This window comes from Xenopus tropicalis, chromosome 3 (genome assembly GCF_000004195.4).
Source record: "Xenopus tropicalis strain Nigerian chromosome 3, UCB_Xtro_10.0, whole genome shotgun sequence".
NCBI lineage: Eukaryota > Metazoa > Chordata > Amphibia > Anura > Pipidae > Xenopus > Xenopus tropicalis.
In genome coordinates this window covers 22,714,841-22,732,031 of record NC_030679.2, presented here as the reverse complement: position 1 = coordinate 22,732,031, position 17,191 = coordinate 22,714,841, and the positions used below count along the sequence as shown (strand labels likewise).

The 17,191-nt window shown below is 39.9% G+C and overlaps 1 protein-coding gene across 1 annotated transcript in view; it reads right to left on the bottom strand.

The window, feature by feature from the left end:
* The window catches only part of fstl4 (follistatin like 4), a 223,867-nt gene that overhangs the window by 103,955 nt on the left and 102,721 nt on the right, over positions 1-17,191 (bottom strand). Inside the window, exon 4 of the mRNA XM_031898726.1 lies at positions 7,389-7,637. Within this exon, the coding sequence (XP_031754586.1) occupies positions 7,389-7,637 (249 nt within the window). The remainder of the gene's footprint in view (positions 1-7,388; positions 7,638-17,191) is intronic.

The following is a 17,191-nucleotide window of genomic DNA, read 5'->3' as shown; positions in this document are numbered from 1 at the left end:
TGGCCACCAAATGCCCCCAAACAGGGGCAATGCATAAGGGGGGTCTGTGCTCTATGTGCTCTACCTGCAGTTATTTAGTCTAAACACCCCCCTACCTGTGAAATCACCCCCGCAAACTATATATTTATGAAAAGTGCACAACTTCAGCTATTCAGAGACACCACTCTTCTCTTTCTACATGGAAAATTGTGGCCGCAGTCCCTTGCAGAAGTCAGCGCTTTGGTCAGAAATCAAGGAAAAACCAGATACAAACCTAGATTTCTCCCCAAAATCTCCATGGCAACTACCAAAAACTTACTAACCATCAATCTGCAAGTTCCCCTGAATAAAACGATACCCCATATGTATGGGTGCACATAAGTACATGGCCGCCAAACCTGAAAATGCATAATATTGGGGCTGCACTCTATGCACCCCTTTTTTTTTGCCTGCACCCGAATGAATGGAATACGCTCGGGTGCAGGCACATGTAGCCGATATACGCATGAAAACGCGTGAGAATGCAAAGTCTCGCGTTTTCATGCGTATATCGGCTACATGTGCCTGCACCCGAGCGTATTCCATTCATTCGGGTGCAGGCACAAGTAGCAGGCGTAGGGCTGAATTTTCGGCAAGCGTTTTTCCACTTGCTGAAAAAATCAGCCCTACGCCATGTGTGGCATCAGCCTAACCCTTGGCAATAGAAACTACCAGAACAATCTTAGCACCTCTGGACCTTTCTAGAACAACTGAAATCAAATGAAGTTAAAATGGAATAAAACCACTAAAAGCAATCAAAGAACAATAATTGCAATGAAATCGGTGGTCAGAGCCCTAGATCCACCAATGTCACTGCAAAAGCAACCTTTTTGGGGCACTAAATACACAATAAAGAACAATGCAAAGATAAAACACCATAAAATCAGTAAATTCAAATAAAAACCACTCAAACCAACAGAAGAACAATTATTGCAATGAAATCGGTGGTCAGAGCCCTGGATCCACCAATGTCACTGCAAATTCAGCACCCAATAGCAATAAAAAAGTTACAGTGCAATAGAATAATTCAAAAACAGAAATCAATTATGAAAATGCAAAAAAAAACACTAAAATGCAACCAAATAAATCAGAAAAGAAAGAAAAAAAAAAAAAAAAAAAAGTGTAAGTGTAAGTGTGTGTGTAAGTGTCTGTGTGTGCTTGGGAAAGTTGTAAATAAGTGTGTATGTGTGTAAAAGTGTAATAATGACAAAGATAGAAGAAGAAATGGAAAAAAAAAAAAAAATTTTAGACAGTTGAGATAGTTGTAGTTCAGCTCACACAATGCAGGCAGGCGATCAGGGCGACCAATCCAGCAGGAAGGCAGCAGGAAGGCAGCAGGGGGGCTCCAGCAGTCACACGTGGCAGCAGGAGTGAAGAAGCGACGGCGGGGGCGGCGACAATTAAAGGGACAGCAGTGGACACGTCATCAATGCGTGTCCACTGCTGTCATTGGCTGAGGGACCGGATCGGCGGCGCTGGGGGACCGGATCGGTGAGTATGACCTTCCTTGCTCGTTGCCTAGGGGGTTGTGCAGGCTTTACAAGCGCTGCGCTGCTTTAAAAGCGAGCGCAGCGCTTGTAAACCCGTTAGTGCTGTAGGACGTAGATTCTACGTTCTATGGCACTTTGGTCCCTTGGTACCTAGGACGTAGAATCTACGTCCTATGGCACTAAAAAGGTTAAGGTGGCCAAACACATAGGTGGCCACCTACAGGTGGGCGATATCGGGCTAATTCGGTTAGAACAACAGGTATAGGTGTCCGTCGTTGATGCAGTCCATGTTCAGAGTAATTTTTAAACCTGCCCGATTGAGATCTGACCAATTTCAGACCAGATGTTGGTTGGGCAGGCCTGTCGTTAGTACCCATACACGGGCCAAAAAGGCGCCGAATCAGTCTAAGGGACCAATATCGGCAGCAGGAATTGGCCCGTGTATGGGCACCTTTACACTCTAACGCAAACAATTATGGATGGAGACATGAAAATCACTTCTTAATGTCCCTGTAGCCAACTTTGCACCCAGAACTGCTGGTTTGATAGCACAGATACACAGTGCCGGATTTCTACATGGGGCGCCCGAGGCCACCCCCATTCAGCGCCCCCTATCACCCCTGCAGCGCGAACAACCATCTCTCCCCCCTGTGCCTCACAAACGCAAGCGCCAAAGTTAAAACTCCCTTACGGAGCAGTGGGGAGAGATCCCAATTGCTCCGTATGGGAGCAAAATTTGAAAATGTGCGTGCGGCGGGGCGGCATGCCACCCCTATGTTTATGCCGCCCTAGGCCCGGGCCTTTTGGCCTCGCCACAAATCCGGGCCTGCAGATACAGGCTAATAAATCAGAGCCCTTAATCCAAACTTGCAGACAGTCAACCTTGCTAGTATGACTCTCAACTGTTATTCTGTATCTGAGCTATTAAACCAGCAGTTCTGGATGCATAGTTGGCTCAGGGGCAATAAGGAGTGATTTGCATGTCTCCTCCCGTGATTCACTGAGTTTGGCTTAAAGCCTCTCATTTTGTTCCAGAACTCGCTGCAGAGAACAAGCAGACCCCTGGGCACTAGTGCTACTTAGATGGGCACTAAGGGACAGGCTCTTGTGCCCCATAAAGCTCTTGCACTTGCACCAGGGGCACTGTTAATGAGGCCTTCAGTGTCCAAGCAATTGGCATGATGAAAGTGCACTGTATCTGTTATTTAATTTTATGGAAAAATGATTTTATCACACTAAATTACAAATAAATAAAAGTCCCAGTTAAAAGTAAAAATAATGTCTTTTGTAATTCTCTGTTAAATTTATATTTTCAATAGTTAGTAACTATGGCGTTAGGGAAACTACAGTGCAAAGTATAGTACAAATGTTTTTCCCTTTAAAAGATTGTTTTATTCTACCATGTCATGACATTTCTACAATATACATAGAGATATCTAAAATGATATTCATACAAGATATTTCATTAACAAACTGTCATAACAATGATCTGCTGTCAAAGACTGACTTCTAAAACTAAAATAAATTGTGTCAAATGAAAAGAATTTTCTGGGTGCTTTTATTTAGCAAAGGAAATACCATCTGCTAACATTGTCTGAGCTGCTAGGTACTACCACATGCTAAAATACACAAGTATTAAAGGTCCACATACTTGCACGAACAGGGACACATAGTGATACAACATCTTCTGTTGCATAATAAATATATAGATAGTAAGCTCTGCAGGCAGGGGCATCTGGGGCACATCTTTTAAAATGACTTTACTGTACATTGGGTTATACCAATGGTGGTGTTTAATAGCACCTATAGTAAATAGTGGCCTAGTGATGTTTTTTATGATTTGGGAAAAGGTCTTTGGTTAAATGACATGCACAGATTAGTGGTTTGAAATATTTAAGCTGTTAGGTCAGTTCTGTTCTCAGATCCTGATAATTATCTCTGATGGATCAAAACAGTGTTTTTCACTATGTAACATTTTGGAATAAACTGCTACATTTCTCTAAGTGGTTTCTGCAAAATGGATTTAGATTTTATTGTGTAGTGCCTGAAAGAGTGCTCTCAGCATGTTCCAGAGTAACTTGGACTGTCTTTCATTTTACCCTTGCAAGCTACTTTTTAAATGTATATTTTTAAAAAGAATATGTAAAATGCCTTAGTCCCAATGTCTGATATATCAGGGTAAGAGTTGTACTCATTTCTTTTGTCAAAATATGCCATTATATCTAGCCTAGAGTGTGGGGAGGTGTATTTTTAGACTTTTAAAAAATCTTTTTAAAGATACAGGGACTGATAGATAGATAGATAGATAGATGATTATATAGATAGATAGATAGATAGATAGATAGAGGGACAGACAGATAGATAGATGATAGATAGATAGATACAGGGATAGATAAATAATAGATAGATCAATAGACAGATAGATAGATAGATAGATAGATAGATATAGGGATAGATAGATAGATAGATAAATACAGGGATAGATAGATAGATAAATACAGGGATAGATAGATAGATAGATAGATAGATAGATACATAGATACATAGATAGATGATAGAAATGATTTTGAAACTAATAATTAAACCCCAGCAACCTCATAATAAACCTCACACTGAGATTATGATAAAGTAATAGAAAACAGTAATGAAATCAACGATTGTTTTAAATGAATTATCCAAGGAATTGGTGAGCAACATGTTGTTTGCAAGCCTTTGGTTAAGAATCATTGGGTTAGATGATCACAGACATAAGGTTGAGTGATCCAAATTAAAAAAAAAAGACCCCTTATCTGGAAAACCCCATGTTCCATGCATTCTAGGCAATAGATCTTAGACTTGTACATGTAGCTACTGTATCAGTTTTACAATGCTTTAGGCTCAGGAATATTGTCAAACTACTGCATTTCCTGATTCCCTTTCTACACCTGAAGCTGCGACATCAAAGAGAGAAAATCAAATTTTTTCCTTCCATTTGAGTTATGTTATGGCGATGCTGGATTATTATACTACAGCATTATCTACTTTCCTACTTAGAATTTCAATGAAACCCTTTGTGTACATTAAAGCTGGCACCATCATGGAGAGCTACGCATTATTCTAAGTAATTAAAATTTGACACATACGTTTGCAAAGATTAATTAATGCAAAACTAAACTCTGGGAGGGCAATATCCATAACCTTTGGTGGGGATTAGCAGGTTTTAATTGCTGTCACTTTTTGCATAAATAAACACATTGGGATATTGGAATAACAGCCTTCAGTTGCTTCACCAATGGGTGTAATGCTTGAAACAAACACACGTTCCTCCTGATGTTATATAATTTAGGGACAATGGCAAAGCATAAGCTAGAGAAAGACCAAGGCGCACACAGTGAAACACCTTGCCTGAAGGATACAGAAAAGCATTTAAACAATATCATTGTTTTGCCATTAACACTGCTTTATGCCAGCCCAGCAAATATTTATTAATTTCATGTACCGAGAGAATGCAAATCAGCCAAAAATTAAGAAATGCTTGCTTTAATACAACACAAAGGGGAATTGCACTGGGGTATTTCTGAGCTTTCTGTAAAATAATTTACTGGATAATAGATCCCATAGCTCTGTAGTTATCAGTCATGAATTACAGCGAAAGGGTAACATACAACTAAACTACCCTGTGTGCCCTGAAACATAAGAACTCTGCTAATACATCTTATCTTGCATTTGGCATCACTAACTGGCATTTCTCTCATATCTCTTTACAGGGGTAGTACGCCTTCAAATTAACTGTTACTATGATGTAGATATTGAGATTTGTAGACAATTTGCAATGGGTGTTCATTTTTTTGTGGGTTTTCAGTTATTTAAGTTTTTGTTCAGCATCTCACCAGTTTGGTATGTCAGCAGCTGTCTGGTTGCTTGGGTTTGATTAACCCAGGGGAAGGACTAACTAGGAAGATAAGAAAAAAATAGTAACAATAACAAAACAATTGTAGCATCACAGAGTAATAGTAGTATTTTGGCTGCCAGGGTCAGTGACCCCCTTTTGAAAGCTAAAAATAGGCAGAAAGGGGAAAAAAAACTCTCTTATATTACTCATTATAGTATAATATTTTTTGGTATGATTATCATTTAAACTGCACCCTTTCCCTGCTACTTTTGTGCTATAACTGTTAAACACATTCAGGTTAACTTTTAGTATGGTATAGAATGTAATGCAAGCTTTCAATGGGCCTTTATTTTTATTTTTTTAGTTTTTGAATTATTTGCCCTCCTCTTGACTCTATTTGCCTTCCTCCTGACTCTTCCCAACTTTCTAATAGGCATCATTGACCCCAGCAGCCAAAAAAAGTATTTTATGGTTATTGTTACTTTTTTTTTGCTCTCTATTTAGGCTCTCCTCTATTTATATTTCTGTCTCTCTTTCAAACCACTGCCTGGTTGCTAGGTTTAATTGTACCCTGGCAACCAGATAGCTGCTGAACTAGAGTGCTGTTCAACAAAAAGCTAAATAATTAAAAAACTGCAAATTAAAAAAAAATGCATATTTGCTTAGAATAGCACACTCTACATTATACTAAATGTTCATTTGAAGGTAAACATCTTTAAACTGCAGTTTTTACCCGCTGCTTCTCATAGTAATGTTATGTCAAAAGTTTTCCTTCCATCCTGCTGCTTTGTACAAGTTCTCTAGTTACCCATTTCTTTAGTTATCTGATGTGCGCCTCCTATTGCCAGTAATTCGTTTATCACTGATATTATTTTTTTTATTCTGACAACACATGTTCTTAACTGGCTCACCACTTATCCCAGCTGATTGATGACATAGGAGAAACTAATTATCATTAAAGTACAGTGGCATTCCTAGACCGTGCAGGGCCCCCCTGCAAAACAATCTTCGGAGGCGCCCGGTGTGCAACACAAGCACTATCCGCCCCTCCCATTCTGCTCCGCCCATTCTCTGTAGGCTCACTGTATGATCCAAAACAGAGTCAGCTTGATTTGCCTCAACATCCAAATTTTCAAGGTAACCAAATGTGTGGATCTTACTATGCATGGCCAACTTTACTGCTGCTCATCTTGCTCATCTGCTGCTGCCTCACCAAACCCAAGGCCTATCCCGACTATCCACATTCCTGTGCTAATTGCCTCAACCTGACATCGCCCCTTCTCCCAAATCCATTTATCTTTTACTGTAGGATTCTCTCTGGAATTCTTGCTCTATTTGCAATAAAATAACAGCCATTCATGATATATTTTTCACTGTTAGCCTTTTAGACCTAACTGAAACATGGCTCAAATCCACAAATACTGCTTGCTGCTTGCTGCAACTGTGAATTTGAAGGCTGAAGAAATAATATTAAAATAATTTCTACAGTCTAAGTGAAGTTTATTTTGTTTGACAAACACAATAGAAAACAACTGTACGGCTGGGGCGAGATACAGTCAGAAGGAAAACAGAGAAGAGTTCTGATGTTGCTATGCTTAGGAAGGGAATCAGAAAACTTAAATGACTTTTCCCACCTTTCCCATTATGTAAACTGTAAATGTACGCAGAAAAGCATCTTAAGGTTTACATATCCTTTAATAAAATACATAATGGACAAGCATAAGAGCAGGGTCGGACTGGGGGGTTCAGGGCCCACCAGGGGGCTGCCACCCCAGGGGCCCTGCAGGTGCCCCCGCATGGCCACGTCTCCTGCACCCCCTTTCACCCCCCCTCTGCAGGGGCCCCCACTGAGCTTCCCTTACAACCCCCCCCCCCCCCGCATAAGTTTTACACATCAGGGGAGGAACGGTCGGCCGGGGGAGTTCCGGCAAGGGTCGGGTATGTCCAGCCCAGTCCGACCCTGCAGCGAGACAGATAAATAGACTTCACATGATTAGTAATGCTCTTACCTTTGAAAAAACAGTCTTTGCTATGGACAATATAGATTTTTTTTCTGTGCAAGCAGGAAGCCCGATGAAGCTCACAGTGATTTTCATACAATTTTCCATCAGAGCCACACACTGGCATATATCGAGGCTTACATTTTTCCAGACACTCGCACTGAGGAACTTTTGATCCTAAGCTGATAACACATCGCCTTCCCTGACCGCAGGACTTCTTTTCACAAGGAGAGGTAAATCCATCTTTTACTTCCCGCACTATATTGAAAAATAAAAGGGGGGGGGGGATGGTTTCACATCTTTAGTTTTAAAAATAAACCTGTATCTACATTTTTCAGAATTAATCATCAATAAATTAAATACAAGCCACATTTGTTTGCTCCCTAAAGGCTGTTTGGAAGCATTTATAGTAATTGGTAATTAACAGAAGCAGAGCAGGGTAAGAAACTGGGTCAGTTTATAAAGTTATGTAAAATATTTTATGGTAGAAAAATCTCTTGAAAACGTTTCGCCCAACATCAGAATTGAGATCGGATAACTGGCAAAATGTCTTTAAGACAAAAAAAAACACAGCAAGTTCAGTTGATTTGACTTATTATTACAGATATGCCATGACCTGGATGAATGAGAATCTTCACATACTTGATATAAAATAATTGGTTTGTTAATTAAGCTATGTTATTGCACTTAAAATAACACTTCAATGAACCACATGCATGTAAATGAATGTAAATTAACAACATGCGTCACAATAACAGAAATAATCTATTATAGAAAACAAATTAAATTAAGGCACCAAATCATTTCAGGGGTAAAAAGTGTTTTTTGTACTTCTGAATTTTACCATCAGTTACAGATCTGTATAGCTTGATAAATATGTTTTACCTGGCGTGCCACAACATTAAATTGGCAATGTTTATTGCATTACTGCATACAGATCTAACCGATCATTTCACCCATGGGCCAACACTGGGATCATATCAGGCCTAGAGCAAACATGTAGCTCTGGATTACACCCATTTTTAGATGTGCTCTTTGCAAGATAGATATTCCCAGCCTGTCGTATAACTATGAATAAATGAATGCTGATTGCAAGTGGATCAAAGGGTGCGTCCCTTTGGCAGCCAAGGTATGGACACTTCAGGGATTGTTATGAACATACCTGCTAGACAGATACTTTTGGAAACTCAGTTTAAATGTCAGTTGGACTGATATTGGGAGTTTATAGTTATTCCCTGTCCCAGATATTCTTTAAACAATGGCTAACTGGTTTGTGTATTTATATATTTGGAACCATGTTGTTTGTTGGTCCCTAGCAAAATATTAGCCCACAAAGTTGGTCTTGAACCAAAAAGTCTGAAAAAACAGTGCTATTTATCCTTATACATCCATAAATCTTATACTTGCAGGGACTCCAATGAGTCAAGTTGTATTATAAGTTGCGTTATAAGTAAAAACACGGTGACACTTGTGTCTGAAAATTGCACTTTACAATCAGCTATTTTAAAGGCATCATTTGTAAAACCAAACTCACCGTGCAAAGTGCAAAAAAGGGCAATACAAGAGGAGTGGGTGCGGGGAGTAGCATAGGCGTCCCATCACCTGCCCCCTACCGGTGCCTGCCTTGCACGTCATTTAGATGTGTGTGATGGATATGTAAAAACTACAAATGATTCGATTTATTTCTAAAAAACTGACTTGAAAGAACATTTCCAAGGTGTATCGGTATAGACAATAAGAAACAGATATGTATTGATATTCCAACAAGTCTGCGCATACTTCCCTAAGAACCATAGGAAGAGCAACCAGGGGAAGATAATCCAGTTACCCTGGCTCCTGTACATCTACCCACACCTGCATAATAAGAATGGGGACTTGCTGGGAGGTCGGGCCAACAGGGGCATAAAAAGAGCCCCAAAGAGATCTTGGGAAGACTTCAGAGAGATAAAGGACAGCAGTTCAGGCCAACTGCTTCGGTTACTCTTCAGCCATTGTTTTCTTTAGACTGTGGATATACTTTGTGGGACTTTGAAACTACCTTTTTGTCATTTTACTTCCATAAAAGAATTTGTTGTCTGGTGTCATTTCACTTTACAGAAATATAGTGCTAGAATGCAATGTGTTAATCTCCAGTGTTTGGTCATACATCTGTTTGACATCTGTATTTACATGATAATATGCAAGGCAGAGAGTGGAAGGACGCAGAGATTCCATCAGGGCCCTGTCCTTACTGCCTTCTCTAGGACTCTCTGTTCTCTGTGCTCAGTGCAGAATGGAACATGATGGGGGCACGAGTGTTCCCAGAACACAACTTAGGGGTGCAAGAAAATGCGAAAATGTAACTTTTCTCCCACAACACTAGTGGAACAGTCTGACCCCACACAGCATGGGGGTAAAACAGAGATTCAGCTCATTTTTTGTTCTTTTATTTGTAAATAAGCATCTATTTCCTTTTCAAGTTTTAAACCTTTGCGTTCATGTATTATATACTATAACTAACTCTATATAGTTATTAGCACTAGAAGGCGAATCTTTGGCCTCAGGACAATATTTATGTGACCCAAAATGTTCCACAAAATGATGTTTCATACTTTTACTCAGAGTCAGTCACCATAATGTTGTAGTATAAGTATACCCAAGCTTTGTAAAAGTAAAATACAACATCTACTGTTGGAAAAGCTAGAGAGATTCAGATCCATCTACATTATTACATTATGACACCTGCATTAAGCAACTTTGTCACACGCAAGGAGCCAGGAAGGAGCGGTGCACAGGGAATCAGGCAGCAGAGGTTCCTAGCTGGAAGGACTCGAGTATAAGCCGAGGGTTAATTTTTCAGCACGTTTTGGGTGCTGAAAAACTCGGCTTATACTCAAGTATATACGGTACATTTGGAGGCTTTTTTATCAAAAATTGTATTTTTATAATTTTTTCGCCCGGTACACCCGTCTGACTACACACAGCATGTGGTTAGACAAAGAGATTTGGGTAATTTTTTGTTCTTTTGCTTGTAAATAGGCATCTATGTTCTTTTCTAGTCTTTTAGACAGTTTTAAACCTTTGCGTTCATGTATCATGTACTAGAACTAACATGTAACTAACAGTTATTAGCACGAGAAGGTGCATCTTAGGTCTCAGTTTTGTTGGCACCATACATACAAATTGGACGCAGCTCCATAGCTGAGTCTGAGTGAGTTAGGAGGCAGCAGTGCCGAGCGCAACTGGACAGAAGTGTATACAGACGCATGAGATCAACATGTTTAATGAATGGGATTTTTCATGCAACTAATAGTGGGAAAATTTGCTGACCCACAACTGCAGTGTTTTTAAATGGGGGTCACTGACCCCAGCAGCCAGTACCTATTGCTCTGTGAGGCTACAATGTTATTGTTAATGTTGCCTTTCATTACATATCTTTATATTTAGGCCCTCCTCTATTCATATATTCATATCCTGCCTCTCGTTCAAATGACTGTCTGGTTGCTAGGTTAAATTGGACCCTAGCAACCAGATAGCTGATGAAATCTGAAAACCGGAGAGCTATGGAACAAAAAGCAAAATAATTCAAACACTAAAAATAATTTAAAAAAATGAAGACCAATGGCAAATTGTCTCAGAATAGCACTCTCTACACATACTAAAAGTTAATTTAAAGGTGATTTACCCCTTATTTTGCATAAAAACATTTCTGAATAGTTATTTTGTATGATCTTTTGGTTTCTTTTCCTTCTACTTGTATAAATACATACAACCGTAATATACATATAATATAAATAATGTAAAAGACAGCAAAGTTAATATAAATGGCAGAAACAAGTATATACACCATACATGTACTTTACAGTGCTAATTTATTTCTTTCAGTCAAAAATGTTTGTTTTAAGTTACTGTACATTTAATATTATTCAGTTAAATCCAACCTGCTTATGATTCTTATAATAAATGCAATGCCACCACCTACTTAGATGATAAGTTTGCTAGGAGTTATATGTTTTTTGTGCCACAGCTGTTGGTTACTTCTTCAACATAACTGTATTCACTAGCCTTTGGCTGGGCTAATGAATTTCAGTGAAAGTAGAAGCTAACTAAGTTTGCATTGGCCTCACTGGGATCAGTCAGAAGAAACCATAGGAACAAAAGATCCACCAAGAGGCTGCCTATAGTAATACATTTTGGAGAGCAGTATGCATATAGGGCGCATACTCTTTAGCCACAGGAGGGTTGCTCTCTCTGACCACAAGCAGCCTTGCCCATTTGGATGGGATGGTCCTGTAGTAGATGTTGGGGGAGCCCACACTGCTAAGGGATTCTGCCACTTGCCTCAAGGAGGAGGGACATTAATCCCACTGGCCACCAGAACCACCTGTAAGAGAAAAAAAATATATAAAAACACCTTAAAGCTGTAATCAACAAAAAGAATAAGGTTTGCAGATATAGTGATAAAAGCAATAGGCAAAGATAATTTAAAATCCATAATCTATTACAGGTATGGGATTCCTTATCCAGAAGCCTATTATGCAGAAAACCCCCACATTATGGGAAAGCCATCATTTCCCATACACTATTTTAATCAATTCAAATTTTTAAAAATAATCTCCATTTTCTCTGTAATAATAAAACAGTACCTGTACTTGATCCCAACTAAGATATAATTACCCCTTATTGGGGGCAGAACAGCCCTATTGGGTTTATTTAATGGTTAAATGATTCCCTTTTCTCTGTAATAATAAAACAGTACCTGTACTTGATCCCAACTAAGATATAATTACCCCTTATTGGGGGCAGAACAGCCCTATTGGGTTTATTTAATGGTTAAATGATTCCCTTTTCTCTGTAATAATAATAAAACAGTACCTGTACTTGATCCCAACTAAGATATAATTACCCCTTATTGGGGGCAGAACAGCCCTATTGGGTTTATTTAATGGTTAAATGATTCCCTTTTCTCTGTAATAATAAAACAGTACCTGTACTTGATCCCAACTAAGATATAATTACCCCTTATTGGGGCAGAACAGCCCTATTGGGTTTATTTAATGGTTAAATGATTCCCTTTTCTCTGTAATAATAAAACAGTACCTTGTACTTGATCCCAACTAAGATATAATTAATCCTTATTGGAGGCAAAACAATCCTATTGGTTACAGAAAGATCCCAAGGTCCTAAACATTCTGGATAACAGGTTCCATAACTGTAATAAACTGTGAATGAAACTGAGTAAGCCCAATTAGTTAATAAATAGTTATAAGAATTAGTTTTGTGATCTTACCAAGAAATAAATATGTAAGAAATACACCATTTGTTATGATAATTGACTTACCCTGAATCAGTCCAAGAATAACATCAGCAAGGATTCCCTTAGGAAAGTCTCAAATGGATGTCTTCAAAATGAGAAGAGCGAGTATTCATAAATGCCTTGGCATTGTAAAGTATGCAAGGCCTTGATTTTGTGGCACAAGCTAACATTTATCTTAACATTTCCCTTGCCACAGAGAAGAATCTCTAGACATTACTAGGTATCCCTGTATCTTCAAAGGAATGTCTCTGCAGCTGGAAGGCTGGTTTCCTGGTGCCCTCTTGGCCTTCATCATAACAGCCATGAAATAGAAAAGAAAAATACATTTTTTAAAATTATTAATGAATGTATTTAATGTGATGCATACAGGTTATTGTTACATTTTTCAGGTTATTAGCTCAGCCTTAAGAGTTACTCATAGTTCACCATTCAACATGGCGTTTAGTTGATAATCTATTGAGTAGTTACTCTTAAGGCAGAGAAAGGGCCCAAATCTCCCATGCTTCCTCCCATGGACTTTAATGGAAATGGCTTTTTTTAGTAAAAAACAAACAAAAAAATACTCTAATGCACATTCTTGGTTGAAACCTGACTGAAGAGGTGAAAGGCAGTTTCCATTAAATTCAGTTGTCACTGTTCTTCCATTAGCAGAAAACCTGCCTCATGTAACACTGGCCATAAGTGCTTGGAATTACTATAAAGGCTGACATAAGATCCACACACTCTGTTACCCCCTCCCCCCCAGCCAAACAACAAAAATGTTAAAGTGACACTGAAAAAGTGCAAAGAAAGCAAACGTACCTTGTTCATCTGTTTGGAGTTATTCCTTCACTGACCCCTCATTGAGATGTTTCCAGGAGCTCCTGCTTTTAATCCAGCAAATTGATCTCTGGATGCCAATGGACCTGGACCCCTGGACCTCTCAGCCTTACTCTTGCCTCTTGAGGATGTACCTTAATGTAGCTGTAGCAGCCAAAGTAGTTCAGTAGTTTGTGCTGCTGTGTTACCACAGAACTGACCCCCTCCGCTACTTGCAAACAGCCTTGATAGCCAAGTGTGATTTTATGATAATTAACTCAAAATAGCTGATTCCATTCCTGCAATAAGGCACAGCCCAATGGAGCCCTCCAGGCCTCCTCCTGTCTTGTCTCTGGGCACTTCTCCCAGTGCTGACTCTTTCCTCAGGGTCACTTAAAAAGGCAGTCTCTTCCTTCCTCCAATGAGTGACAGCCCCAAACTTCTTCACTTCTTTCCTAGGCCACTGTCTGTCTTCTCTAATAGTTTCCAACCTACTATACTTTTTAGACCTCCTTCTCCACCTGCTTTCCCCGCCTAGACCTCCCACTGCCTCTATACCTCCGCCTGCACTCCATAGATCACTGCATGGTTTCTCTTCCACTCCAGTCCCTATCCCTCTTTCTATACCTATCTACATAACTTCTTGTATCACTTGCATTCACAGACCTTATTCCATTACCACCCCTTTAATGTCCATCCCACACATCTGAAAAAATGACTGCAAAAAAAGTAACCCCAATCCTCCTGCACATACCCTACCCTCTCCTCCAATCAGCAGCTATTTTTGCAAAGTTGCAAAAAGAAAAACATTCTTGAGATGCCCTACCTGTCGTTCTCTGAACAGCAGCACACATGAACACATATCCAAATATTTCATGGCCAAGTCCTCATTAATTCTTAGGTGCCACCTATTCATTTGGTGCAACCTGGCGAGGTCAGAAATAAATTGAGGCGACCGCAAATTTTTGTGGCTTAATTTCACTGGTTTCACAAGACAATTCAGCAATGACAAAATGCGAGATTCACTGCAAATCCTGCCTGGTGAAGAAATTCGCTCATCGCTATATATCTTCATTATTATATAAACATCATCTCCATGTTAATATAAATAAAGATATATGTTTACTTTGACTTTTTTCCCTCCTGCTGGTGCCGTGTTTCCCTTGGATGCAATCACTAGTAATGCCAATGCCAGGCTCCCACTGTATCAAACCTTCATCACTGCTGAAGGGGGAGGATATTGGGCGGGTTGCAGTGGGTTAGGAGGGAACAGTGGGGGACCCGTGGGATGTGGCTGGCTAAGGAACCTTGTTCGACCATGGGGGCAGATTTTTCAAAATGTCAGTTTAGAGCTTAATACATTAAAAGTCACCCACGTTCTCTTCATGGTGAACTCTATCTTTACCCATTGCTAAATAAACCTCTAAAAATCCAATAGGAATAAATAGAATATGGGTGTTAAGTGTAGTTCCAGCAATGGTAGGGGTTAATCTTACTTGCGCCTCTCCCCCAATCAGCAACAGGAGAAACCTTTTTATAGACCCTGCCTTGCTTTTCTCCTTGCCTAAGTAAACTTGTTCTGTTGTGAGAAAGTTTAGCATTTGTGCTTTAGCTAGAAAATCCAGTTGTGAAATCTGCCTGTCTGACCCAGCTATTCCCCAACTGTGTTGTTGATTCCTGTGTAGGATTTTGGCTGTTTCCTGACCATCCGCTTAGTCTCATCGCTTGGTGCTGTGTGTCTCTGGTTTCTGTGTATGACCCGGCTAGGCCTCCCAAACTGCTCTGTTGTGTGACCTGACTGAGGCTTCCCCCACAGACTGCTCTCACATCTGAACAGCTTCTGCCTCTGAGTTACTGCTCCTATCTGTGCCGGCACAGTTCTCTCGCCTGTAGTGCTCATTACAGGGGGTATTCAGTGTAAGCACCCTGCAGCCTGTTCTTGGGTGATTCTATAACACCCTTTATGTGATTCCCCAACAATGGTTGCTCTTGGGTGACTCTATAACACTCCTTATGTGATTCCCCAACAAGGGTTGACTTTTTATGTATTAAACTCACATTTTGATAAATTAGTTCATAAAGTCCTGTGTGCACTCTACATTGTTTTTGTCTGATTATCAGGGCTGTTGGCTTCTTGTCTCATCCTGATTGCTGCCAGCCCTATTGATTTGAATTCTTGAATGCAAGTCTATTTAACCCCTTGACTACCTTGCTACTAGCCTGCTGTTAGCAATCAGCTTCCTCCTAAGTCCTGACTTCCAGGTTGCACAATTAGTTCAGCATGACCCAGTGACATCTGACTTGAAAATAAAGGTAACGCTGAGACTCAGGTTTAATGTCTGATTGGCGGTTGTGCACTCTAAATTGTTCTGCTTGATTTTGCCTAATTATTCTATTCTTGACTCTTCCTGACCATCCTGATTGCAGCCCGCCCAGACCATAGCCTGAGCCTTCATTATAAGCATAGTTAACACTTTGAATCACATATTACTAGATTGCTGCTAATCTGAGTTAGCTTCCAGGCACAAAAGGCCTGACAATATGCTTTTCTACGTGTCAATTATTTTTAACAGTTCCCTGATCAAGTCTTTTGGTTATGATTAACTTTTGTTTAACGCGCGTGATTTATTTGGGCCGCAAACTTTTCCTTATTCTGTAAATTTTTTCACCAGTTTCACAAAAAATTCGCCAATGGCAATATGCAGAATTTTGCAGCAAATCCAAGCCTGCCGACAAAAATTTCTAATAGCTACTTGGGAACATAAAGAATGAAGAGCATTAAAAAACTTTCTTCATGAGTTCCTATAAAATTTTGTATCAAGATGAAAACATGAGGGATCTAATATCCCTGCAGAGTGTGCAGCCTGAGAACCAGCAGCCCAGACAGCACAGAGCACAACTGCATTGCAGGGCCGCCACTTCCGGGTCGGGCACCTCCACTTGGGTGGGGAGTAGTGATGAGCGAATCTGTTCCGTTTCGCTTCGCCGAAAAATCTCAAAAGATCCGCGAAACAGCGAAAAATTCACGAAACGGCGAAGATGTTGTGCGACTATAGTTTTGTCACCCGTGGCTATTATTTTGTCGCGCGGCTATTGTTTCGTCGCCCGCGGCTATTGTTTCGTCGCGCGGCTAGTTTATGCAGGTTAAAGTTTCTCTTACAGATCAAATGTGTTAGTGAAATCAAACTATGTTAGATTTATATTGATATAGGATTTGTAAGATGTGTTTTCAAAATAGTATAAGTACAGTATTTCCTTTTTAATGCTTGGTATCTCTACACTGAAATCCTGTGCTGTAAATGTGTAGAAGTATTTTTGTTCTAACCTTTTATTTGATGTGCCAGTCCCATGTGAAGGATTAACAGCATGCTTCTGATTTTCATCTACCTGCAATAAATGAGTGTACTCCTCTCTTACCCCCCTTACACCCTTCTTCATTTTCACGTGTGATCTGCTATCACCCACTGTGAACAGATTTCAGAATGCTTAAACTACAAGTCATACTGTGCAATTTCAGTTGTAATGTAAAAAAACAAATGCAATAACATAGGTTCTATGTATCCAGCACTTCAAGCCTTTGTCTGAATCACTGTGCATAACAGGCAGCAGGGTTCAACTGCAGCCCTTTAACCCTGGCACTAATTCTACATTCTGCGGAGTGGGGGAATGGAAAAAACTCCTTTTAAACCTGCTCTTTTATAGGTGTGAGGAGCACCCC